Source organism: Molothrus ater, chromosome 7 (assembly GCF_012460135.2).
Source record: "Molothrus ater isolate BHLD 08-10-18 breed brown headed cowbird chromosome 7, BPBGC_Mater_1.1, whole genome shotgun sequence".
NCBI classification, from domain to species: Eukaryota; Metazoa; Chordata; class Aves; order Passeriformes; family Icteridae; genus Molothrus; species Molothrus ater.
Window position 1 is genome coordinate 36,405,779 of NC_050484.2, and position 26,642 is coordinate 36,432,420.

At 37.9% G+C, this 26,642-nt stretch overlaps 2 protein-coding genes across 4 annotated transcripts in view; one reads left to right on the forward strand and one right to left on the reverse strand.

The window, feature by feature from the left end:
• Positions 1–7,018, forward strand: part of LYPD6 (LY6/PLAUR domain containing 6) — a 35,839-nt gene extending 28,821 nt beyond the window's left edge. For both annotated transcript variants that reach the window (XM_036386408.2, XM_036386407.2), the window contains exons 4-5: positions 1,344–1,474; positions 3,389–7,018. In XM_036386408.2, the coding sequence (XP_036242301.1) occupies positions 1,344–1,474; positions 3,389–3,583 (326 nt within the window). In that variant the 3' untranslated portion in view covers positions 3,584–7,018. The remainder of the gene's footprint in view (positions 1–1,343; positions 1,475–3,388) is intronic.
• On the reverse strand, positions 363–25,973 carry MMADHC (metabolism of cobalamin associated D). Of its 2 annotated transcripts, XM_036386405.2 has the most exons (8): positions 25,955–25,973; positions 25,607–25,656; positions 24,056–24,200; positions 22,217–22,431; positions 19,411–19,516; positions 18,083–18,213; positions 14,091–14,177; positions 9,664–12,362 (listed from the first exon to the last, which is right to left on the reverse strand). In XM_036386405.2, the coding sequence occupies exons 2-8, from the start codon at positions 25,613–25,615 to the stop codon at positions 12,168–12,170; spliced, it is 888 nt and encodes a 295-aa protein (XP_036242298.1). In that variant the 5' UTR covers positions 25,616–25,656; positions 25,955–25,973; the 3' UTR covers positions 9,664–12,167. The 2 variants fall into 2 exon arrangements, with proteins under 2 accessions (XP_036242299.1, XP_036242298.1); XM_036386406.1 differs by lacking the exons at positions 9,664–12,362; positions 25,955–25,973 and adding an exon at positions 363–1,484 and having other exon boundaries at positions 25,607–25,773.
• Between the last annotated feature and the right edge of the window lie 669 nt (positions 25,974–26,642).

Consider the following 26,642-nt stretch of genomic DNA (forward strand, 5'->3'; position numbering starts at 1 on the left):
GTTGCTTTCCTAAAATTCCAGACTGGTTTGGGTAGGAAGGGACCTTAAAGCTCATCCCATTCCATGGGCAGGGACGCCTTCCATGATCCCAGGGTGCTTCAAGCATCTAACTTGGCCTTGGGCACTTCCAAGGCCTTGGACTCTTCCAATCCAGAATTTCCCTCCTGTTTCTCCTGCTGCTGGAATCTCAGGGATCCAGCAACAGCCACAGCTTCTCTGGGAATTCCATCCCAACCCTTCCCCACCCTCACAGGGAAGGATTTTTAAAAGTTTTATTTCTCTTAGTGGTGAATACAGGACAGTGCTGGCTGTGTTCACCTCCCTCTCCTATGGCACAAATCCACATTCAGGGCAGCCACAGCTGGAATTTTGGTATTTTATTTAATCCCATAAATCCCCTTGGAGTCTGAAATTTGGAACAGCTCAGAAAAACCCTTTAGTGCAAACACTCAAATATCAGATCTGAGCTGCCCAGATCTCCCCTTCCTTCACCAGTTCTCTTCTGAGACAAAGAAGAGAAACGAAAACATCACAGAACATTGAGATAATCCACAGCCGCTGTGAATCCCATTTAGCTGGGTTGTTTTGGGATTTTGCCTTTGGGAAATATTTATTTTGGAAGGAGATGACCCTGCTGTGTTTGCAGCCTGTGTCAGGCCCGTTATCAGCCCAGAATTTGCTTCCTTTGAGCTCAAATCAGCAGCAATAAAAGCCCCCAGGCTGGCTGGCATGGCAGCAGCCCAACATTCCCAGATATTCCTTGTTTGGACAGGACAAAGGGGCAATAGGGAACTGGGCACATAAATATTTCCATGTTTTTTAGGGATAAGGTACTGCTTCAGACAACACATGATCTACAATAAAGGCATCAAAAATTTCTTAGTTTTTAAGAATCATGTGATTGCATAAAAATCCAGCATTTCTTTCCTGTTTCCCCTGCTGGTGGAATCTCAGGGAACAGGAATTGGGCAAATAAATATTCCTGTGGTTTTTAGGGACAAGGTACTGCTTCAGCCAGCACATGATCTACAATAAATACATAAAAAATTGGTTTTCTTAAAAAAATTCCATGATTTGATAAAAATCCAGCATTTCTTTCCTATCTCTCCTGCTGGAGGGCTCTCAGGGAAAGGGAATTGGGCAGATAAAGACTTTTCCTTTTTTTTTAAGGACAAGGTGCTGCTTCAGCCAGCACATGATCTACAATAAATACATCAAAAATTTCTCATTTTTTAAAAATCCTGTGATTTGATAAAAATCCAGCATTTCTTTCCTGTTTCCCCTGCTGGTCCACTCTCAGGGAACAGGAATTGATCAGATGAAGGTTTTTCCATGATTTTTAGGGACAAGGTACTGCTTCAGCCAGCACATGATGAGGGCCAGCGGGGAGAGCGTGTCTGTCACCAAGCGCTGCGTGGCCCTGGAGGAGTGTCTGAGCACGGGCTGCACCTACATCAGGCACGAGGAGTACAAGGTGGGGGAAACTGGGGGCAAATAGAGAAAAAAATTGTATAATTAGGGGTTGTTTTGTAAATATAGTATGTGCAGATATAGATAAAAATGAAAATATTCATATAGTATAATAATATAATATAGTATAGTATAATATAGTATAGTATAATATAGTATAGTATAATATAGTACATATTATATGTAGTAGATATTGTAAATATTTTTATTATGACTATATAACATTCTGTGATATATTTTAATTTTCTATGCATATAATATAATATAAATTATATGTCATAGTATATATGTAATATATAATAGTATTATAATATATATTATATATGTATAATATATATATCGTATATATGTACAATGTATATATAATGTATAAATTATATATACATATTGTATATGCAATATATACAGTATATTGTACTATTTTAGATATAATGTAATCCATAATAATGTACAATATATATTCCATATATTAGTATGTAATATATAATATGTAATGTGTGCTCTCTCTATATATTATGCAATATATATTATATATATCTAATAGAGACAATATACTACATATAATATAGTAGAAAATATATAAATATAAATAGGATAAGACAATATATATTATATTATGTTATGCTATATTATGTTATGTTATATTATGTTATGTTATATTATATACAATATATAATATAAAAATATAGATGAAATATATAATAATGCTATCTAAAATATATAATATATAGGAATATTTTATAAAAGATATAGTATATAAAATACAATAGATATAGTATATTATGTAATATATAATGTACATTATATATAATATACAATATATTTCACATATATGCAAAATATTGTGAATACAATATGTAACAATATATAATAGTATATGATACATGATATATAGTATATAATGTACATGATACAATATATACAATATATTCTCTCTATATATTAAATATATTTTATACATATAATAAATTTATATCTAATATATAAAACGAATTATCTATATATTGAAATATATATACAATATACTGTATAATATCCTTAATATATCAACAATATATATGGCCTATTAGATGTAATATTAAAAACAATTTACAACTATATTTAACAACATATAACATATTTCATGCTATATATAATATCATATAATGTTATATTTTATATTATATATATCTACATATATATAACATATATAATATATAGATATATATATTCTATATATGTATATATACATATATCTATATATATACATACATATCTATATATGTACAGTGTTTATATAATGCTTAAATTATATATATATAGTATATAACAGATTTTGTATATTATATATAATATGTATTATATAATGTATATTATATTATTATATAAATTATCTATATATAAATATATTTATATATTTTATAGATAAATATATATAAATATGTATTATTAATAATATAATATTGTATATTATGTATACAATATACATGTAATATACATATAATATGTATATTATATTAATACATATTATATGTATTATATAATGTATATTATGTATATATACGTATATATAATATTTATCCATCATATACATAATGTTATTGATAAAAATTATAATTTATGGAGTAATTGGAGTGCCAGAAGTCTGGCTGGGTTAGTGGGTAAATTCAGCATCGGCTGAAATCGAATTTCCCTTGGGAATGATTAAAAAGCGAGGGGGAAAAAAGGGAAAGAAAAAGAAGGGGGAAAATCATGTTCTCTCAATAGATGGATTTTTAAAGAGTGGAAGGAGAGGGGGAAAAAGGAGAGAAAAATCACAGGGAGTTCCTTTGCAAATGTACCGTTATTTCCCCTCATTTTCCTCCCTGGAATTCCCCATTCCCTGTTTTTTGGCCCGGAATCCCTCATTCCCTGTCTGTGTGTCTGTGTGTCCGTGCAGGTGTGCACGTCGTGCTGCGAGGGCAGCATCTGTAACCTGCCGCTGCCGCGGAACGCCTCGGACGCCGTGTTCGCCACGCTGGCCCCTCTCAGCGCCACCGCGCCCCGGGCCCCGCCCGGCCCCGCCGCACCGGCCGCGCTCGGCCTGGCGCTGCTGGCACAGCGCTGGCTCACGGCCACAGCCGCGGGACAGTGACCGCGACAGCGAGAGGGACAGGGATAGGGATTGCGACAGTGACAGCGACACAGACCGGACAGTGACCGGGACAGGGATAGGGATAGCGAGAGTGACAGGGATAGGGATTGCGACAGTGACAGCGACACAGACCGGACAGTGACCGGGACAGGGATAGGGATAGCGAGAGTGACAGGGATAGGGATTGCGACAGTGACAGCGACACAGACCGGACAGTGACCGGGACAGGGATAGGGATAGCGAGAGTGACAGGGATAGGGATTGCGACAGTGACAGCGACAGAGACCGGACATTGACCGCTACAGGGATAGGGACAGCGAGAGTGACAGGGATAGGGATTGCGACAGTGACAGCGACACAGACCGGACAGTGACCGCGATAGGGACAGCGAGAGGGACAGGGATAGGGATTGCGACAGTGACAGCGACACAGACCGGACAGTGACCGCGACAGAGACAGAGACCACGACAGGGACAGCGAGAGTGACAGAGACAGCGACAGAGACTGGACAGTGAGAGCGACAGCAACAGAGACCGGACAATGACAGAGACAGAGATGGGACAGTGAGAACGACAGTGACAGAGACCGGACAATGACAGTGACAGAGACCGCGACAGAGACCGTGACAGGGACGGTGGCAATGACAGCGACAGGACGGTGACAGTGACAACGACAGGACAGGGATGGGACAGTGATGGTGACAACGACAGTGAGAGGGACCGCGATAGGACAGGGACGGTAACAATGACAACGACAGCGACAGGATAGGGACGGTAACAATGACAACGACAGGACAGTGACGATGACAGCGACAGGACAAGGACGGGACAGTGATGGTGACAACGACAGTGACAGGGACAACGACAGGGACGGTGACAGTGCCAGGGCCAGGACAGGGACAGGACGGTGGCAAGACAGGGATAGGGATGGTGACAGGACAGGGACAGCGCCACGCTGGCCCAGCTGTGCCAGCCCGGCCTCCTGAGCTCCCGGCCGGTTCTGGCTGATCCCGGGTTTAGGACCGCGCCTTAGGAGCAGAATTCCCGCTCTGCGTCCCCGTTTGCTGCAGGAGCTCTGGGGAGGATCCCGGAACCCCGCGCTGATGCCGGGACCTTTCCATTCCGGACAAGACCTCTGGGGCTGGAAAAAGCCACCAAGCCCAGCCTAACGTGGTAAAGCCCGGCTTACCTCGGCGAAGAACTGGCACTGGAAGTGTTCCTATGTCCGTATTCCTCTTGGGAACAGCCCGCTGGCATTCCCAGCTCATTAACCCCCCCCTCGCTCATTAACACGCGGTAATTAACACATGCAGCATTCCCACAGCTCCTGCTCCGCTGGGATGGGCAGCGAGGAAGCAAAGGAGGAATCCCATCACCCGGGATATGCAGAAAACAGCTGGAATTCCCGAATTCTGCCAGAGAAATCCCTAAAAATCCTCATTTCCAGCAGGAAACCACTGGAATTCCTAAATTCAACCAGGGACATCCCTAAAAATCCTCATTTCCAGCAGGAAACCACTGGAATTCCTAAATTCAACCAGGGACATCCCTAAAAATCCTCATTTCCAGCAGGAAATAGCTGGAATTCCGAAATTCAACCAGGGAAATCCCTAAAAATCCTCATTTCCAGCAGGAAACCACTGGAATTCCTAAATTCTGCCAGAGAAATCCCAAAAAATCCGCATTTCCAGCAGGAAATAGCTGGAATTCCTAAATTCAACCAGAGAAATCCCTAAAAATCCTCATTTCCAGCAGGAAATAGCTGGAATTCCGAAATTCAGCCAGAGAAATCCCTAAAAAACCTCATTTCCAGCAGAAAACTGCTGGAATTCCCCAACTCTGCCAGAGAAATCCCTAAAAATCTGCATTTCCAGCGGAACAGCGTTGGAATTCCACCAGAGAAATCCCTAAAAGACCTCATTTCCAGCAGAAAACTGCTGGAATTCCTAAATTCAACCAGAGAAATCCCAAAAAATCTGCATTTCCGGCAGAAAACCGCTGGAATTCCACCAGAGAAATCCCTAAAAATCCACATTTCTGGCAGAAAACTGCTGGAATCCTCAAACTCCAGCAGAGAAATCCCCAAAAATCCTCATTTCCAGCGGGAATTAGCTGAAATTCCAGCAGAGAAATCCCCAAAATCCTCATTTCCATTCCCACCCCTCAGCAGGAGAATGAAGAGCTGCTGCTCCCCTGATTGCCACTGGTTCAGGGGGAATATTTCCAATATTTTCCCATTTTAGCCCCAAAGGTCAGAATCCAGAAGAGAGGAAATTGATCCAAAACCTTTCCTGGGATTTTTATTCCATGGGATTTTTATTCCATGGGTTCTGGGCTGTTTGGGTGACCCGTGGTGCTTGTTTTGCTGGGAAATCATGGATGCAATATTTATTTTTGTAGGTCAAGGAGGGTTTGGAAATGCTGGAAAAAATTCCAAAAGGGATGGTTTGCAAGTCAGTGAGCTTGTAATATATGAATGATCAAAAATATATAGAAATATAAATATATATATTAAAAAATGGTTTACATCACTTTTTAAAAAATCAACTTTGTATTGCAAAGTCAGTAATAAAAGCAGGGTGTCATGGACTTGCTTTAAATTGTTTTTTAATTAATTTTTTTTTAACAATAATCAATTATTGTTTCAGGAGCGAATTTTTTCCTATTCCTGCTCCAAGGTAACTTGAGCTCTATCGAATTCTGGTATTTTTAAGGCTCAAAATGCTTTTTTTTGGTGGGGGGATGACAGGGAAATGCAGATTCCTGGAGAGCTCCCAGAATCCATGTGGGATATTGTGGAAAATCGGGAATTTGCTCATGAATGGGGCTCTCCTGCATTTTGTGGCCTTGGGATGAATTTTCCAGGGAGATTTCTTGGAGGTTCAGGAGCAGCCCTTGCTCCCCACTGAATTCCAGGGGATTTCTCCAGGGAAGGAAAAGCTCAGTGTGTTTTACAGGGATGTCATTAAAAAAAAAAAATATATATATATACATATATCAATTCTAGATATACATCTTTATAAAAACTGACCTTCAACACTGTTTGTTTTGAATGATTTTTGCTATAAAATCAACATTTTTTTTTTGGTCTCACCCCCAGCCAAAGCTGGAATTTTGCTCTCCTTTCCCCCCATCTCTGGATTTTAGGGTTTTAATCTCTTTTTCTATGCAAATTCCACCTGGCTCTGGAGATTTCAAAAAAAAATAAAAATTCCAAGCCTGTCCTTCCCCCTCTGGCATGTCCCTGGATGCTTTAAAAAAAGGAAATTCAAAAAGGGTCTGGACCCCCCTGCAGCATTTTGGGGGGTTCCAAACCCACCCATGCTGAGCTGCACCAGATTTATTTTTTAAGGCATCTTGCTTTGCAATGTTGAATTGTTTTTAACAGGTGTAAATTCTTGTACATTTGTATAAATAAAAGGGTTCCATTTAAATATTCACTGTGAGGTGTCTGATAAAATTGCGGCCATGGGATTAGTGGGAACGCCAGGGAAAAAACCCAAGGCGGGATTCATGGGACAAAATGATGGAAAATAGGGAATTTTCCCAGAACAGAGGGGAAAAAACAGAATCCAGGGATCCCAAAATAAACAGGAATTCCTCAGATTTGCGTCCAGTATAAAACAATTTCTACCAAATTGTCCAGAGCAGAGAGGAAAAACAGAATCCAGGGATCCCAAACCAAACAGGAATTCCTCAGGTCTGTGTCCAGTATAAAACAATTTCTACCAAAATTTACCAATTTATACTATTTAATAAAGAATAACTGCTTTTAAAAGAATGAAATAACAATTTATACAATTTATAGCTGGAGCTCAACAGGAGGAAAACATCCATTGGGGAATGATCCATTATTTACAGGGGGAATAGAAATAAAATTCCCTAAACACAGCTCAGTTTTGGGGATTTTTTGGCTACTGGGACATAAAGAAAAGGGGGCAGGGACCAGTCAGGTGTTGCTGAGGATGAGCTCCATAAATAACAGGATAATAAAGATATTAACAGGAATTAATAAATAACAGGATGGAGTTAAATCCCTGCATTTCTTGGATTCCTGCTCATATTCCTGCCTGTAAGGATTATTCATGTTTGGTCCCTAAATTCTGAATTTTCCTGATTTTCTCTCTCCCACCCTCCTTCCCTAATTTCCTTTTCCACACACACCCCTCACTCCTGCAGCCCCTCTCACCTCACCAGCATTTCTCGATATCCCTGGAATTTTTTGTATTTCTGGATTTTAAACACAGGGAGCAAAGATCAGAGGGCAAAACAAAAGGAGGAAGAAATGGAATTTCTGCAGGTCAGCAAAGCAATCCTAAATAAATGCACTGCAGCATTTCCTTTTGCTGTAATTCATTCATTCATTCATTTCTTGCTTCAGATACATATTTTTATATATTTTAATATCTATATTTATATATATTATATATAATTTATATATTATATATATTTTATATATATGTATTTATATATATATTTTAATATCTAAATTTATATATAAAAAGGGGATTTTTATAAATACAAGATTTATAGAGATATACTTTTATATATAGATATACATTTTATATATTTATATGTATTTCTATATATAAAGGAGTTTTTAATATATGTGAGATTTATAGATACTTTTGTATATAGATATGTATTTTATATATTTATATATACAAAGGAGATTTTTCATACATGAGATTTATAGAGATCTATACTTTCATAAATATATTTTTAATATATTTATACATAAGAAATATTGGCTATTTTGATATTTACATTTATCCAGTCCCAGGCATGTTGGGATCAGCAGTTTTCCCATTTTCCTCAGTGAAGCAGGAAAATCCAAGAGTTCTCTGTCTTGGATGCCACAAATCCCCCAGGAATAAAACCTCTATTTCCAGTCCCCAATTATTCCCAATTATTTGAGCATCAACCACTGGACACTGATTTTTCCAAATGTCTTCCCACATTTTTTCTGCAGGATTTTTACTCCCTCCACCTGGCAGAATGTTGAGTATTAATTTGTATTTTTTTTTTTTTTTAAATCTCAGTTCATTTGCTCTCTCCCAAGTTAAGCACAGCTTAATAAAAAGATATAAATATGTAAATATTGATGTGGAAACAAATATGGATATATAATATACATTATCTATAAATACTGTATTTATATATATAAATATACACTGGAAATCCTGACAGGAGCACGGCAGGAATAAAGCAGTGAACTCCCAAGGGGCTGAGGAGAAAATTTGGAATAGAATCCCCCAGATCCATCCCAGAATATTTCCCCTGCTGTTAATTAGCTAAGCAGAGTTAATTAGTTAATTAGTGTAGCACCTCAACATCAAACAATCCTCTTTCCACTGGCTGAAAACTTTTGTGGGATTTGCTACTTCAACTTCCATTATTTATTATTATTATTATTATTATGATTATGATTATGATTATTATTATTATTATTATTATTATTATTATTATTATTATTATTATTATTATTATTATTATTTATTACTATTATTACTTTTTATTGTTTATTTTATTTTATATTCCTGAAGTTTGAATTTATATGAGAAAGTTCAGTCTGGCTCTTGTGATGGGAGGAAAACAGAACTGGAACAGCTCTGTTCCAGAAAAATCATAATTAGGAAAATATTAGGAATTGGAGCTCCCCTCAAAAACATTATATTATATATATAAACATTATATATTATATTTATATGACATAAAACATTATTATTCATTAATATGAATACTATGAACATTATTATTCATTAATATGAATATTATGAACATTAATATTCATGAGGTCAAGGCAAAACTCCCAATATTCCAGTGAGATTTCTGCCTCAGGAAAAGCCGCTGGAAAATGAATTTTTTTGTCCTCTGCAGGACAAAACTTAAAGAGCCCGAAATCAAAAATGAACATCCCAATCTTAACTAGAATTACAGGAAGCCAGCTGAAGATAAATCATCAAATCTTCAAGATAGTTACAATTTCTGTGAAGAATTCCACACTTTTTTCCAAGAAAATTCCCCCAAATGTCCAGTGAGAGCCTTCTGCTGTGGATTTTGCAAACAGACACAACACACTGCAGTTCTCAACTTCTTTAATCTTCTTAAGAAGGGGAAAAAAAAATAGGAATAAAATCCTTGGAGTAACAGAGATTTTATGGAGAGCAGCAGTCAGGGCTGGGCTCTGGAATCCCAGCACAAATTCCATGGCAAAGGGATCAGTCCTGCCCCAAGATGCAGAGCCAGCACTGCAGGGCAGCAGGAGAATTTGGGAATTGGGAATGGAACCTTTGGGAAGAGCTGCCAGCTCTGTCTGTGATGCAGCCAGGCCGTGGCAGAGCAGCGGTGCCAGGGCCAGAGAGAGGCACTGGCTCCAGGAGCTGCTCCTAAAGCCAGGAAAGCCTTGCTGGGCCTGGCTTAGGGCCTGAGGGAGAAGCAGGAGAGCCTGGGACAGCTCTGGAATCCATGGGGTTGGATAATACTGGGATAACAGCAAAGGGCAAGGTAAAATCCCTGGATCCTCACCCACACTGAGCTGGAATAAAGCCTGGATTCTCTTTGCTCCATGAAAATGGCTCCAAAGATCAAGTTAAAATCCCTGGATCCTCACCCACACTGAGCTGGAATAAAGCCTGGATTCTCTTTGCTCCATGAAAATGGCTCCTAAACTGCCTGGGATAACACCAAAGGTCGAGGTAAAATCCCTGGATCCTCACCCACACTGAGCTGAAATAAAGCCTGGATTCTCTTTGCTCCATGAAAATGGCTCCTAAACTGCCTGGGATAACACCAAAGGTCGAGGTAAAATCCCTGGATCCTCACCCACACTGAGCTGAAATAAAGCCTGGATTCTCTTTGCTCCATGAAAATGGCTCCAAAAGTGCCTGGGATAACACCAAAGATCAAGTTAAAATCCCTGGATCCTCACCCACACTGAGCTGCTGCACATTCCCGTGGAATAAAGCCTGAAGGATTCCCACTGCTCCAGGAAAAATGGCTCCAAAAGTGCCTGGGATAACACCAAAGGTCAAGTTAAAATCCCTGGATCCTCACCCACACTGAGCTGCTGCACATTCCCGTGGAATAAAGCCTGAAGGATTCCCACTGCTCCATAAAAAGGGTCCCAAACTGCCTGGGATAACACCAAAGATCAAGTTAAAATCCCTGGATCCTGAGCCAGACTGAGCTGCTGCATATTCCCATGGAATAAAGCCTGAAAGATTCCCACTGCTCCAGGAAAAATGGCTCCCAAACTGTTATCCCAGGATAACACCAAAGATCAAGTTAAAATCCCTGGATCCTCAGCCAGACTAAGCTGCTGCACATTTCTGTGGAATAAAGCCTGAAGGATTCCCACTGCTCCAGGAAAAATGGCTCCAAAAGTGCCTGGGATAACACCAAAGATCAAGTTAAAATCCCTGGATCCTCACCCACACTGAGCTGCTGCACATTTCTGTGGAATAAAGCCTGAAGGATTCCCACTGCTCCATAGAAAGGGTCCCAAACTTTCTGGGATAACACCAAAGATCAAGTTAAAATCCCTGGATCCTCACCCACACTGAGCTGCTGCACATTCCCATGGAATTAAGCCTGAAGTATTCCCACTGCTCCATAAAAATGGCCCCACACTGCCTGGGATGAGATCCAAATCTCCTTTATTGCTTCAGCCCCTGAGCCAAACTGCAAGGCACTGAAATTCCAGGTGTTTCAGGAGCCTTGGAATTCCTGCCCTGCTGCTCCCACCATTGATTGAGTGTTTTTGTAAGACCTGGGGAGCCTGGAACCTTCCTGTTGAAACATCTCTCTAATTGCAATAACTGATCCTAACTAATTTCCAAATTCCAGAGGCAAATCTAAATTGCATCCAAGTCCAGGAAAACAATGATGAGATCCAAGCATTGCCCCATTATCTCTCTTTTTTTTTTTCTTGTATTTAATGACCTAAGAAAGTTACAAAAGCAACTTTAAATTACATTTAGGTATATAAACTAATTAAATATATTTAGCTAATACTGAGAAAATAAATCCCAAGCACCATGAAGACAAAAAACAATAAGAGATGAGTAATTCCAGGGTAATTAAGGACTTTTTATGGAGTCTCTGGATGAGTTGGAGACCACTGGAAGTTGACCTCATTCTCATTTTCCAACAGCAAATGAGTGATTAGCCCAGATTTTATTAAGTTCTGTATTCTGGGAGAACAATTTTATGACTCATTCCATTTTTTTTTTTTTTTTTTTGCCAGTTCCTAATTTCAGGAATGGCAGATTTGTTGGGAATTTCAGTGGCATTTTCAGAGGATTCCGAGCACTACGTCAAGCAGTGAAAGAACTGCTGAGGTAAGAGAAGATGGAGAATTTCAAAAGGAAACGATGCCTCCTCTGATTCTCAACGCTGTCAATCCATATTCCAAAGCCACATGTGGTGAGCACACATTCCCAAAAGACTAGAAATAAGTACCAGCTACTTTTATTCTCTAAGAACGCTTGGAAGTGAGCAAGCCCTGGCCATACCGAGGGAGAATCAGCCAAGAACTCCATCCCAAGATGCCGGCAGGAGGCTGAGGGAGCTGCAGGGAGGGCTCAGTGGCCACTGAGCCTCCTCATGATGGGGCTGTCGGGCTCAGCATTGGTGAAGATGCTGCCCACGAGCACGTGGGTGCCCCAGAGGTTGTGCCTGATCACTTTGCAGCAGCCCAGGTCGTCCACGGCAAAGCCCAAGTGCCGGTAGCGCTCGTCGGTCTCCAGCAGGGGGTTGTTGCTGTAAGGCCCGAAAAACTGAAGGAAAAGAAGAATAAATCCAAGGTTTTCCACAAGGATTTCAGGTTCTGATGGATGGTTGAAAGCTAAGCTTGAGTTCAGGTGCGTGGAGGAGTTTTATGTGTGGAGTTTGAAAGGTTTTCCTTTCAAATCCCAGTCCCAGCCTCAGCTTTGGGAGGAGTTAAGGGCAGAACCCTGCCAGAAACGGGACATGGACTAAGGAGAGAAACTTCCTAGGAAACTGCAAAAATTAACAACTCCACTAAAGAAATAACTCAATTAATTCAAAAAGGAACAACTCAACTTTGCAATAACACCCTAAAGAAAGTTGGTTAGAGGAGCAAAAATGCGATTGAGTTGCAAACAGGTATTTAAATTAAACCAGTATTTAAGTATTTCAATTAAACTGGTATTTAAGTATTTAAATTAAACTGGTATTTAAGTATTTAAACTGATATTTAAGTTGCAGACAGGTATTTAAATGAAACTGATATTTAAATGAAACTGATATTTAAGTTGCAAGCAGGTATTTAAATGAAACTGATATTGAAATTAAACTGATATTTACGTTGCAGACAGGTATTTAAATTAAACTAGTATTTAAGTTCTTTAATTGAATTTGTATGTAAGTTTTTAAATTAAACTGATTTTTAAGTTTTTTAATTGAACTGGTATCTAAGTTTTTAAATTGAACTGGTATTTAAGTTTTTAAATTGAACTGGTATTTAAGTTTTTAAATTGAACTGGTATCTAAGTTTTTAAATTGAACTGGTATATAGGTTTTTAAATTGAACTGGTATCTAAGTTTTTAAATTGAACTGGTATGTAAGTTTTTAAACTGAACTGGTATATAAGTTTTTAAATTGAACTGGTATATAGGTTTTTAAATTGAACTGGTATATAGGTTTTTAAATTGAACTGGTATATAAGTTTTTAAATTAAACTGGTATATAGGTTTTTAAATTGAACTGGTATGTAAGTTTTTTAATTAAACTGGTATTTAAGTTTTTAAATTGAACTGGTATTTAAGTTTTTTAATTGAACTGGTATTTAAGTTTTTAAATTGAACTGGTATTTAACTTTTTAAATGGAACTGGCATTTAAGCTGCACACAGATATTTCAGTTCTTTATCTCAGGAGGAAGCTTCTGACTTAGAACCCACCCCTGATTCTGGGCCAGGATGTTACTGCTGGAGTCTGAAGACAAAACCCCACTTCCATCAATCCCCAATTCTTTAAAGACATGGAATTCTGGGAAGCTTTTCCACCCCTGGCCTGCCTGTTCTGCCTTACACACATGCCCTGTTTGCCTCTGTTGGCACAATAAATCCCTGCTTTTTGGAGTGTTTTTAAATAAAACCCCACTAAGCCGAGCTTTTCCACCATCCCCTTGAACTGTGATACGGTTTTAGCAGAGCTCAGACTAAAGCTCATCTCCCACTGAAAGCTCCCAGTGTTGCACAGGAACAAAAAGTTCATTTTTTGGGGACAAAGGGATCATTAACAGGTGCAAAGGGGTTTTTTAAAGCCTTCACCTGCACAGGTGTCAGGGTTCCCAAGTTACCTGGGCACAGCAGAAAGTGCCCAAGGGATTTGGGGCATAAAACTTCTCCAGTTCCCTAAAATCCAATTTCATTTCCTGGCAATGCTGGCCCTGCACTCAGAGCTGACACATCCTCATTTATTCAAGGAATTAGCCTGAAAATGTTGGATTTAATCCAAATTTTACTGCAAGAAAGAACTTACTGCCAGTCCTGAGGATGGATCAATGAAATCAGCCCAGTAGCCCTCAGCAGAAATTGCATAGCAGATTTCCTTGGCACCATTGATGAACTGGAAGGGAAAAAAATGGGAAAAGAAAGGCATCAAATGAGGTTATCACACAAAATGAATTATTTCTAACTTTACTTGTTATAAATAAAATCATTTATTTGCTTCCAGTTGTAAAAATTGGATTTTCTCTGCAATTAGAACCCTGAAAAGCTCAAGGTTCCAAATTTAGAAAAATATGATTTATGCAGCTTCAGTCCCTTACAGGTCCAAAATAAGGGAAATTTACCTTTTATAGCAAATTCTGTGTTAGTTCAAAATAAGGGAATTTTCCCCTTTACAGTAAATTCTGTGTTAGTTCAAAATGAGGGAATTTTACCCTTTACAGTAAATTCTGTGTTAGTTTAAAATGAGAGAATTTTACCCTTGACAGTAAATTCTGTGTTAGTTTAAAATGAGAGAATTTTACCCTTGACAGGAAATTCTGTATCAGTTCAAAATAAGGAAAATTTATCCTTAACATTACAAAATGAGGGAATTTTATCCTTTACTGTAAATTCTATGTTAGTTCAAAATAAGGAAAATTTATCCTTTACATTACAAAATGAGGGAATTTTCCCCTTTACAGTAAATTCTGTGTTAGTTTAAAATGAGGGAATTTTACCCTTTAAAGTAAATTCTGTATTAGTTCAAAATAAGGAAAATTTATCCTTTTCAATACAAAATGAGGAAATTTTACCCTATACAGTAAATTCTGTGTTAGTTTAAAATGAGGGAATTTTACCCTTTACAATAAATTCTGTATTAATTCAAAATAAGGGAATTTTACCCTTATTTCAAATGAATATTAATAAGGGAAATCTACAGTACATTCTGTGTTAGTTCAAAATAAGGAAAATTTATACTTTACAGCAAATTCTGTAGTAGTTCAAAATGAAGGGATTTTACCCTTTACAGTAAATTCTGTATTAGTTAAAAATGAGGGAAATTTGACAACAAATTCAGTATTAATTCAAAAGAAGAAAATTTACTAAGAGAGAAAATTTTTATTTTTACTAAATTAAAAATAAGAGAATTTAAAGTAAATTCTGTATTAGTTCAAAATAAGGAAAATTTCCCCCAGTAAATTCCATATTTTGAAGGTTGATGGCTCTGATGATTAATTATGTCCAAATTGTAAATTAAATTCCAAATATCACAATTTTAGGCACAACACTTCTGATCTAGGATCTCTTCTGGTCCCTCAGCGTGAGTTTAATAAACACCTGAGCTGGATTAATGCAAATATTTGGATTTGGCTGTACAACCTCATTTTTTAGCCCCTGAAATGAGGATTTTTCAGGTGAATTCTGCAAGCAAACCAACATTTCCCTGCGAATTTTTGGTTTTAACCTCACACCCCCCCAGTGACTGGATTAGACCTGACAGGGAGGGGCCTGAGGAAGAAAGATGCCAATTAACACATAATTAGACCAGATTAAAACACTAAAGAGCAACATGGCAGAAATAATTCTAAGAACACACTGAAATGAAGGGAATTTTCATTTCTGTGTCATTTTGTGTTGATTCCTTTTTATGTGGTTGATTTAGAGAGCCCACATTTGCATTTTAGGGCATTCCCAGATTAATTTCAGGCATAAATATGATTTATTTCCAGATGAAATGCTGGGTTTGGGGATATTTTACAAAGAATAGGCAGAAATGTTCTTTTCTTGAGGTGCTAAGGGCAGTGAACAGCGACACTTGGTGGGGAAATGGTAAAATTGTGGAAAATGGGAAATAAAGGGATTTTCAGAGCCCTCTAGAGGTAAAAGAACACGACAAAGTTAAGATGAAAAAACACAACTGAAATTCGGGGTTAAAAGAATTAAAACCATTCATTAAAGTGGAAAAAAACCCCAGAGAAATTGGTGATTTTTACATTTTTGACCAGTAAAAAGTGCAGTGGAATCTTAATTAAATGAATTAAACAGTAAATTATAATTAATAATGAAGAACCATAATAGAAGAGTATTATAAATAATATTAAAGATAAAAATGTAATCGATTATATTACAATTAATAATGTAATAGAGATCTAGATTATATATAGATCTATATTATATAGATCTCTCTATATATAGAATATAGATCTATATGTATCTCTCTATATAGAAGAAGGATCTATATTATATATCTCTATATAAAATATGGATCTGTATTATATATCTATATATATAGAATATGGATCTAAATTATATATATCGATATATCAAATATGGATCTATAATATATATATAAATATGGATCTGTATTATACATATCTATATATATATATAATATGGATCTATATTATATATCTCTCCATATACAGAATATGGATCTAAATTATATGTATCTCTCCATATATAAAATATGGATCGATAATATATATATAAAAATACGGATCTATATTATATATACCTCTCTATATATAGAATTTGGATCTAAATTATACATATCTCTCTCTATATACAATATGGGTCTATAATATATATATAAAAATATGGATCTATATTATACATATCTATATATATATAATATGGAGCTATATTATATATCTCTCTATATATATTGAATATGGAGCTATATTATATATACATACCTCTATATATTGAATATGGATCTATATTATATATACATACCTCTATATATTGAATATGGAGCTATATTATATGTACATATCTCCATATATTGAATATGGATCTATAATATATAAAAATATGGAGCTATATTATATATATCTATATATATAGAATATGGATTTATATCATATCTATCTATCAATCTATCTATATAATACAGATCTATATTATATCCATCTATATATCTAGAGAATATGGATCTATATTCTATATATCTCTATACATATTGAATATGGAGCTATATTATATATACCTCTCTCTATACATAGAATATGGATCTATATTATATATACCTCTCTCTATACATAGAATATGGATCTATATTATATATATATTTAGCTATACAATGTAGATCTATATTATATCTATCTATATCTATATAGAATATGGATCTATATTATATATATCTCTATATATAGAATATGGATCTATATTATAACTCTCTCTATATATATCGAATATGGAGCTATATTATATCTCTATAGATATTGAATATGGATCTATATTATATTGCTCTATATATATATTGAATATGGATCTATATTATATATCTCTATATATTGAATATGGATCTATATTATATATCTCTCTCTATATATCGAATATGGATCTATATTATATCTCTATATATATATTGAATATGGAGCTATATTATATCTCTATATATATTGAATATGGATCTATATTATATCTCTCTCTATATATATTGAATATGGAGCTATATTATATCTCTATATATATATTGAATATGGAGCTATATTATATCTCTCTCTATATATATTGAATATGGAGCTATATTATATCTCTATATATATTGAATATGGATCTATATTATATCTCTCTATATATATATTGAATATGGAGCTATATTATATCTCTATATATATATTGAATATGGATCTATATTATATCTCTCTCTATATATATTGAATATGGATCTATATTATATCTCTCTCTATATATATTGAATATGGATCTATATTATATATCTCTCTATATATATGGAATATGGAGCTATATTATATATCTCTCTCTATATATGGAATATGGAGCTATATTATATATCTCTATATATCAAATATGGATCTATATTATATCTCTATATATATATTGAATATGGATCTATATTATATCTCTCTATATATATATCAAATATACTATATATCTCTCTCTATATATCGAATATGGATCTATACTATATATCTCTCTCTATATATCAAATATGGATCTATACTATATCTATCTGTCTATCTCTTAGGACTGCAATAGGATTTGCAAGTGGGGTTGGTTTGTGAATGAGCTGACATTTTCCAGGAGCATCTCCCTCTCCTCCTCCACCTCCTGGCTCCACACGCTCATGTCATGCTGGCTCTTCTGGGTGACGGTGAGCACAGTCAGGCGCTTGGGGTTCGCCTCTGGGAACAGCGACTGGAAATCTAAAAATGGGGAAAAGCAGAGTTGGTCCTGCCCTGCCATGGCAGCCTGCCCTCCCACCCACACCAACATTGCAGGCACATCTCCCTTCTTAAATGACTTTCTTTCATTTGGTTCCTTTTCATTTTTTAGTTATTATAATAATTTTTATAGAATAAATATAATTTTATTTATATATATAAATATGTGTATATTTTAATATATAAATACATAAATATTTCTATATTAAAATATACACATATACTTATATTACTTATATAAACATCTACTTATATAATTTATATATTAAATTACAGCAATTTGTATATTAAATTATATATTAAGTTTATAATTTATATATAATCTTTTTATATTTTATATATAATCTATATATTAAATTATATGAATATATTTCTAATTTATATATTAAATTATATAAATATATTTATATTATGAATAATTTAAAATTATTATTTATTTATTTTTATTATTTTTACTTTTTATTTGATTAAATTATTCCCATTTCATCTCCTATTTTGTTATTATTTTTTCTATTTATATAATTAAATGGTTCCCATTTCATCTCCTATTTTGTTATTATTTTTTCTATTTATATAATTAAATGGTTCCCATTTAACTAAATATAATTTAATTTAATAATTCATTAAATTTCATTAAATACACTCAAGCAGTTTCAGATGATTTGCACTTCACAATTTTCATATTCAATATTGAAATAATAATATTATTAACAATATTGAGAGTTACTAAAAGTTATTTAAAATCTGCAAAGATATTAAATGGTTCCCATTTAATTTTGGTCATTTCCTTCCAAATAAATGAAAACCAGAAATTCAGTGCTTGAAGAAGTTTCCTGGTTCCCATTTGTTGTTTTGTTCAGCAATTCCAAAGGATTCTATAACTGGATTTTGGGTAAGGAATTAACTCCAGAATTTCCCTGGCACTAAAACAATTAAAAATTACATTTAAATGAAATATTAAATATTATCAATAGCAACTATTTTTTAAAAATTAATTTTAAATTAAAATGATTAAATTAAATAACACCAACAGCACTTGGTTTCCATTCTATCCAAAGGGATTTTGGTACTGATTAACTCTGAATTAACCTTTCCTATGCCACAATCTGTGGTAGAGCATGGACATTCACTGGTTTTACATAGAAAAGTTGAATTTCTTGACTGGAAATACCAATGAACCTTTTCTCAGCAGCTCAGGACAGGCTTGCACTGCACATTCCACCTTGGCATTTTCAAAGTAGGTCTCAGCATTATTGATCTGCTGCTTCTGGGGAGCATCAGAACCCTAAAAACCAGAAAAATTCAAATTTTCACAGTTAATATCAAACAGGAATAACTCTGTGCAGCAAAATAGGGTTTAGTGATCAGATATACTCGAGCAGTTTCAGGTGATTTGCACTGGCACCTCACACTTTTCATATTAAATATTGAAATAATGATATTATTAACAATATTGAAAGTTACTAGAAGTTATTTAAAATCTGAAAAGATAGAAAAAGAGAGATAATTTTTAGAACTAAACTTTGCCTAAACTCTGCAAAATACAAAATACTGAAGGAAATTTCAATTTTACTGGGTGGATTGAAAATGATGAAATCTCTCATTGGGAGCTTAGGAGATTCCTGAATGAATTCCAGGATTTTTTAGAACTAAACATTGCCCAAGCTTTGCAAATCCAGATCCACTCAAAGAAATCCTGAAGGAAAATTCCAATTTTACTGGGTGTATTCATAATGATGAATCATTGTGAGATTGGGGCATTTCTGAGTGAATTCCATGGTTTTTGGAACTAAACATTGCCCAAACTTTGCAAATCCAGATCTATGAGATAAAATACTGATGGAAAATTCCAATTTTACAGGGTGGATTCATACAGATGAATCTGCAACACTGCCAGAATCCTCTCATAATGAGAGATTATAAATTGGGGGATTTCTGGGTGAATTCCAGGATTTTTAGAACTAAACATTGCCCAAGCTTTGCAAATCCAGGGCCATGAAATAAAATACTGAAGGAAAATGCCAGTTTTACTGGGTGGATTTATAATGATGAATCATTGTGAGATTGGGGGATTTCTGGGTGAATTCCAGGATTTTAGAACTAAACATTGCCCAAACTTTGCAAATCCAGATCCACTCAAAGAAATCCTGAAGGAAAATTCCAATTTTACAGGGTGGATTCATACAGATGAATTCATTGTGAGATTGGGGGATTTCTGGGTGAATTCCATGGTTTTCAGAACTAAACATTGCCCAAACTTTGCAAATCCAGATCCATGAAATAAAATACTGAAAGAAATTTCAATTTTACAATGATGAGTCTCTCATTATGAGGTTGAGGGATTCCTCTGTGAATTCCATGGTTTTCAGAACTAAACATTCCCCAAACTTTGCAAATCCAGATCCATTCAAAGAAATACTGAAGGAAAATACCAATTTTACTGGGTGGATTTATAATGATGAATCATTGTGAGATTGGGGGATTTCTGGGTGAATTCCAGGATTTTTAGAGCTAAACATTGCCCAAGCTTTGCAAATCCAGATCCATGAAATAAAATACTGAAAGAAATTTCAATTTTACAATGATGAGTCTCTCATTATGAGGTTGAGGGATTCCTCTGTGAATTCCATGGTTTTTAGAACTAAACATTGCCCAAACTTTGCAAATCCAGATCCATGAACTAAAATCCTGAAGGAAAATTCCAATTTTACTGGGTGGAAGGGAAGGGAAGGGAAGGGAAGGGAAGGAAAGGGAAAGGAAAGGAAAGGGAAAGGGAAAGGGAAAGGGAAAGGGAAAGGGAAAGGGAAAGGGAAAGGGAAAGGGAAAGGGAAAGGGAAAGGGAAAGGGAAAGGAAAGGGAAAGGAAAGGGAAAGGAAAGGAAAGGAAAGGAAAGGAAAGGAAAGGAAAGGAAAGGAAAGGAAAGGAAAGGAAAGGAAAGGAAAGGAAAGATCTGACTCCATGCTATCAAAGGCTTATTTATAACTTTAAGATCCTATATTACATTAAAGAATGCTGTACTAAACTACACTAAAGAATACAGAAAGGCTACTTACAGAAGGCTAAAATTATAAAACTCAACTCTTTCCAGAGCCTCAATACAGCTTGGCCCTGACTGGCCATTCAGACAAAACAATTCACATGAAACAATCACCTGTGGGTAAACAGTGTCCAACCACATTCCAAAGCAGCACAACCCAGGAGAAGCAAATAATGATAAACCAGACCAGCATTGTTTTCCTTTTCCTCTGGGGCTTCTCCGCTCCCCAGGAGCACCCCCTGGGCGAAGGGATCGGCCAGGAAACGCCCAAAGGATTTGATAACTGGATTTTGGGTAAGGAATTAACTCCAGAATTTCCCAGTAAAACAACAACTCAAAATAACATTTTAAATGAAATATTGGATATTGTCAACAGCAAAGCTTTGGTTTCCATTCTACTCTGTTTTATTCCCATTTAATTTCTGTCATTTCCTTCCTGAATAAGTTAAAACCACAAATTCAGAAGTTTCCTGATTCCCATTTGTTGTTTTGTTCAGCAATTCCAAAGGATTTGATAACTGGATTTTGGGTAAGGAATTAACTCCAGAATTTCCCTGGCACTAAAACAATTAAAAATTACATTTAAATGAAATATTAAATATTATCAATAGCAACTATTTTTTAAAAATTAATTTTAAATTAAAATGATTAAATTAAATAACACCAACAGCACTTGGTTTCCATTCTATCCAAAGGGATTTTGGTACTGATTAACTCTGAATTAACCTTTCCTATGCCACAATCTGTGGTAGAGCATGGACATTCACTGGTTTTACATCGAAAAGTTGAATTTCTTGACTGGAAATACCAATGAACCTTTTCTCAGCAGCTCAGGACAGGCTTGCACCGCACATTCCACCTTGGCATTTTCAAAGTAGGTCTCAGCATTATTGATCTGCTGGGCGAAGGGATCGGCCAGGAACCGCCCACGCCAGGGGCTGCTCTCACCTGGAACTCGCTGATGCACTGGGCCATGACAAACTCGTGCCTGTCACCAGCTGAGGGCTCGGCCAGGAGGTCGGGCAGGCTCGGGGCGGGCCGGGCTCTCTGGCTGGCGGTGCCGTGCAGGTGGCACCCGAAGCCCATGTTCCCCGGCAGCTGGAAGCGCTGGTCCTGCGGCCCAAAGGGCCCCATCAGCTCGTCCGGCCACACCGTCCTGGGAGCTGCAGGGCAGGGGGGCAAAGAGCGGTCAGGGGACAGAGACAGCAGGGAAACCACAAAGATGGCTGGGAAACCCCAAAAGACAGCAGGGAAACCCCAAAGACGGCAGAGAAACCCCAAAGACGGCAGAGAAACCCCAAAGACAGCAGGGAAACCACAAAGACAGCAGGGAAACCACAAAGATAGCAGGGAAACACCAAAAGACAGCAGGGAAACCACAAAGACAGCAGGGAAACCTAAAAGACAGCAGGGAAACCTAAAAGACAGCAGGGAAACCCCAAAGACAGCAGGGAAACCCCAAAGATAGCAGGGAAACCCTAAAGACAGCAGGGAAACCCCAAAGACAGCAGGGAAACCCCAAAGACAGCAGGGAAACCCAAAGACAGCAGGGAAACCCCAAAGCGGCCAGGAAACCCAAAAGCGGCTGCAAAACCCCAAATGTGGCAGGGAAACCCAAAAGCGGCCGGGAAACCACAAAGACAGCAGGGAAACCCCAAAGACAGCAGGGAATCCCAAAAGCAGCCAGGAAATCCCAAAAGGGAATCCCAAAAATGGCCAGGAAACCCCAAAAACAGCCAGGAAACCCAAAACCGGTCAGGGGAACCCAAAAACCAGCAGGGAAATCCCCAAGACAGCAGGAAATCCCAAAGACGGCCAGGGGAATCCCTAAAACAGGCAGGAAATCCCAAAGCAGTCAGGAAACCCCAAAAATGGCCAGGAAACCCCAAAGCCAGCAGGGAAATCCCAAGAAACGGTCAGGGAATCCCAAAGACAGCAGGGAATCCCAAGAAACGGTCAGGGAATCCCAAAAGCAACAGGAAAATCCCAAAAGCAGCCAGGAAACCCCAAAGACAGCACGGAAACCCAAAAGCGGAAATCCCAAAAGGGAATCCCAAAAATGGCCAGGAAACCCCAAAAATGGCCAGGAAACCCCAAAACCAGTCAGGGGAACCCAAAAACCAGCAGGGAATCCCAAAACCAGCAGGGAAATCCAAAAACCAGCAGGAAATCCCAAAGATGGTCAGGGGAATCCCAAAGATTGCCAGGGAAGCCCTAAAACAGGCAGGAAATCCCAAAGCAGTCAGGAAACCCCAAAAATGGCCAGGAAACCCCAAAAATGGCCAGGAAACCCCAAAGACAGCAGGGAATCCCAAAAGCAGCAGGAAAATCCCAAAGACAGCAGGGAATCCCAAAGACAGCAGGGAATCCCAAAAGCGGCCAGGAAATCCCAAAAGGGAATCCCAAAAAGGGCCAGGAAACCCCAAAAATGGCCAGGAAACCCCAAAGGCAGCAGGGAAATCCCAAGGGCAAAAGGAGGATTTGATGACAAAGATCAGCAATGCACCAGACAAAAATCCCAATTCAAAATTGGGATTTCAAGGGAATAAATTGGATTTTTCTGCTTAAATTTGCTTTTTTTTCTGTTTTCGAATTTTCTTTTTCATCTTCAATTTGCTTTTCTTTTCTACCAAATCAAATTCACATTTCAAGGGAATAAATTTGCTTTTTTTTCTAAATGTGTTTTTTTTTTCTTCATTTTGCTTTTTCTTTAGAAACTGGATTTTTTTTCTCTTCTCCCAAGTCAAAATCCCAGGTGCAAATGGGGATTTTCAGGGTTTTCCTTACATAAATCAGGAGGTGCAGCAGCCACGTGAGGCTCATCTGAGCCAGAGGATCCTGCAGTGGAAAAAGCTTTGGCATTCCCAACTCTTCTGAGCAAGGAATAAAAGCCTGGCAGGTAGGTGACCAATCTTGCTCTGTTACAGAGCACCTGAGGAGAGAAAAAACAAAAAAAAAAAATAATTTCATATTCAAATAAAAGAATTATTTCCTAATAAAAATCCAAAGAATCGTTGAAACGCAACCCTGCGAGTGGCAAGAAAAATCCTCCCTCAATAATGATCTTGAAATTTGAATTATGGCCAGCTGTGACATCAAACTGTAGAAATATTTTATTGTTAGTTTTACATTTTATTGGTTGAGTGTTAATTAAAGGCCTCTCACGTAGAAAAAGCCCTAAAAATTGAAACTTTAAATTAAATTATGGATAGGGATTGTCTCCGTGATTATCTCCTGGAAAACACAAATCCCACCTGCCACAGGGTGGGTGTTTTTTGGAAAATTCAACTTTTCAGATAAAGAATCACAATTCTTTTGAGAAAATAACATAAAAGGATTTTCCTCAAGTGCTGCAGCTTTGATTGTATAAAAATTTATGCAATTTTACATCAAAAGAGGCACTTTCAGAAGCCATTTCCTTGTAAAAGAAGAGAATAAGTGGTGCTATTTGCATGTTTAATATAAAAATTGTATTTAAAGCATGAGGACCTAAGGCAGTAGAAGGTTTTTCATAGAGCACTTCTGTGTAAATATAAAATAATTTCTACCAAATTATAACAACTCAAATGCTTCAAGACACATTTAATTTATGACTTAAATCAATTATTTACAGTTCAAGCCTGGAGCGGTCTCCTTCTAAAAGAGCTTTAAAAGGTTCCTGTAGCACAACAAAAATCTGATTCCACTCAAATCTTTTTTCTTTATCGTGTCAAATCGCTCTTAAAATCAATTTCTGCACGATGATGATGCTATAAACAGATGTAAACAATTACAGCCAACATGTAATTAGCAGAAAAGAGAATTTCTCCTTATTATCAGCCTCACTTAACACGGAGATGTCACTAATTACAGCTCGCTCATGCAAATATTTACACACCTGGCATTACCCAAGAAGCACCAGCCAGGGAGGGAATGAATTATTCATGTCCCCACGGCGGGAGCAATAAAAACAATCAATAAAAGGTGTTTTCTGCTCCAGCCTCAAATCGGCTGAGTGCTCCAGAACACGGAACTCCTCCGTGCCTGAGCCCAGGATGACAGAAAAAATGGATTTAATCCTTAATTAGGTTACTATTCCTGGGATTTTCAAACTGGAGGAGGGCTGGATTGGGATTTTAGGGAGAAATTCTTCCATGGGAGGGTGCTGAGGTTCTGCAGCTGCCTCTGAACAAGTGTCCAAGCCTTGGAGCACGCTGCAAGTTGTCCCTGCCCACAGCACGGAGTCGGAATTAAAGGATTTTCAAGGTTTTTTTCCCACCCAAACCTGTTTGTAACTCCACTTAATCCTCAATTCCGCCGTTCCCGGGATATCCGCAAGGCCTGGCGTCACTCACTCACATTGGCCATGGCAGACGCTGCTCTCCCCGCGCTGACAGGCCCGGACACCCCTGCAAAAGAGAAGAGAAGAGGGCAGAGAACTCTCTCGTTTCCAGGGAACGAGGAAAAGGAAGGGAAAGGAAGAGGAAAGAGAAAAGGAAAGGGAAAAGAAGGCGCTGAACTCTTCAGCCCCGGAGCCCCCTCACACCCCGCCCGACCTCTCCGCGTCCCAGGAGCGGCACTGCCGCGGAAAGGCAGCAACAGCTGACGGGAAGGAAGCAGGAAACGAGAAAATGGGAGAAGGAAACGGGAAAAGGGAGAAGGAAGCGGGAAAAGAGCCAAAGAAAAGGAACCCCCGGCCCCCCTCACCTCTTCCTGCAAAATGGCGGCGCCCACCCGCCCCCGCCGCGCCCTCGCCGCGCGCCCCCAGGCCGAGCCAGCAGATGCACCGACACCTCGATGGGCGCGGCGCGACACCGCGCGGAATCCGCCACTCGGCGTTCGGTTGCTCAGGGCTGCGGGAGGGGCGGTACAAGCCGTGAGAGGGAGGCGGCGATGGTGGCGGGGCTGGCGGGGCTCCCGTGGGAGCGGCGGGGCTGGGATCGGTGTTGGCGGCGCCGGGATCGGTGGTGACGGGGCTGGGGTGTCCCCTCGGTGCTCCCAAGGCGGTGTTGCCCCGTGTGAGGGGCGCAGAAGGGCGGCCGTGGGTGCTGTTCCCGTGCGGGGCACCAGGGGGCAGTCACGGAGCGTCAGCCGCCCTCATCGCCCTCATCGCCGGGGATCCAAAAAGGGGAAAATGAGGAAAAAAAAGAGTAAAATGGGGAAAAAAAGGGGAAATGGGGAGAAAAAGGGGAAAAGGGTTTTGTTGAAGGGAATTGAACGGAAGAGAGGGTGTTTCCGCTAAGGAAAAGCACAAAGCCAGGTTCGCTGGGAATGGGGAGCATCAGTGGCGCTTCTGCCACAGAACTGTGACTTTAAGGGCAATACCTCAAATAACTTTACAAAATAATAATAAAGATATTTAAAACCTGCTTCAATGGCTTCCCTCCCTATTGAT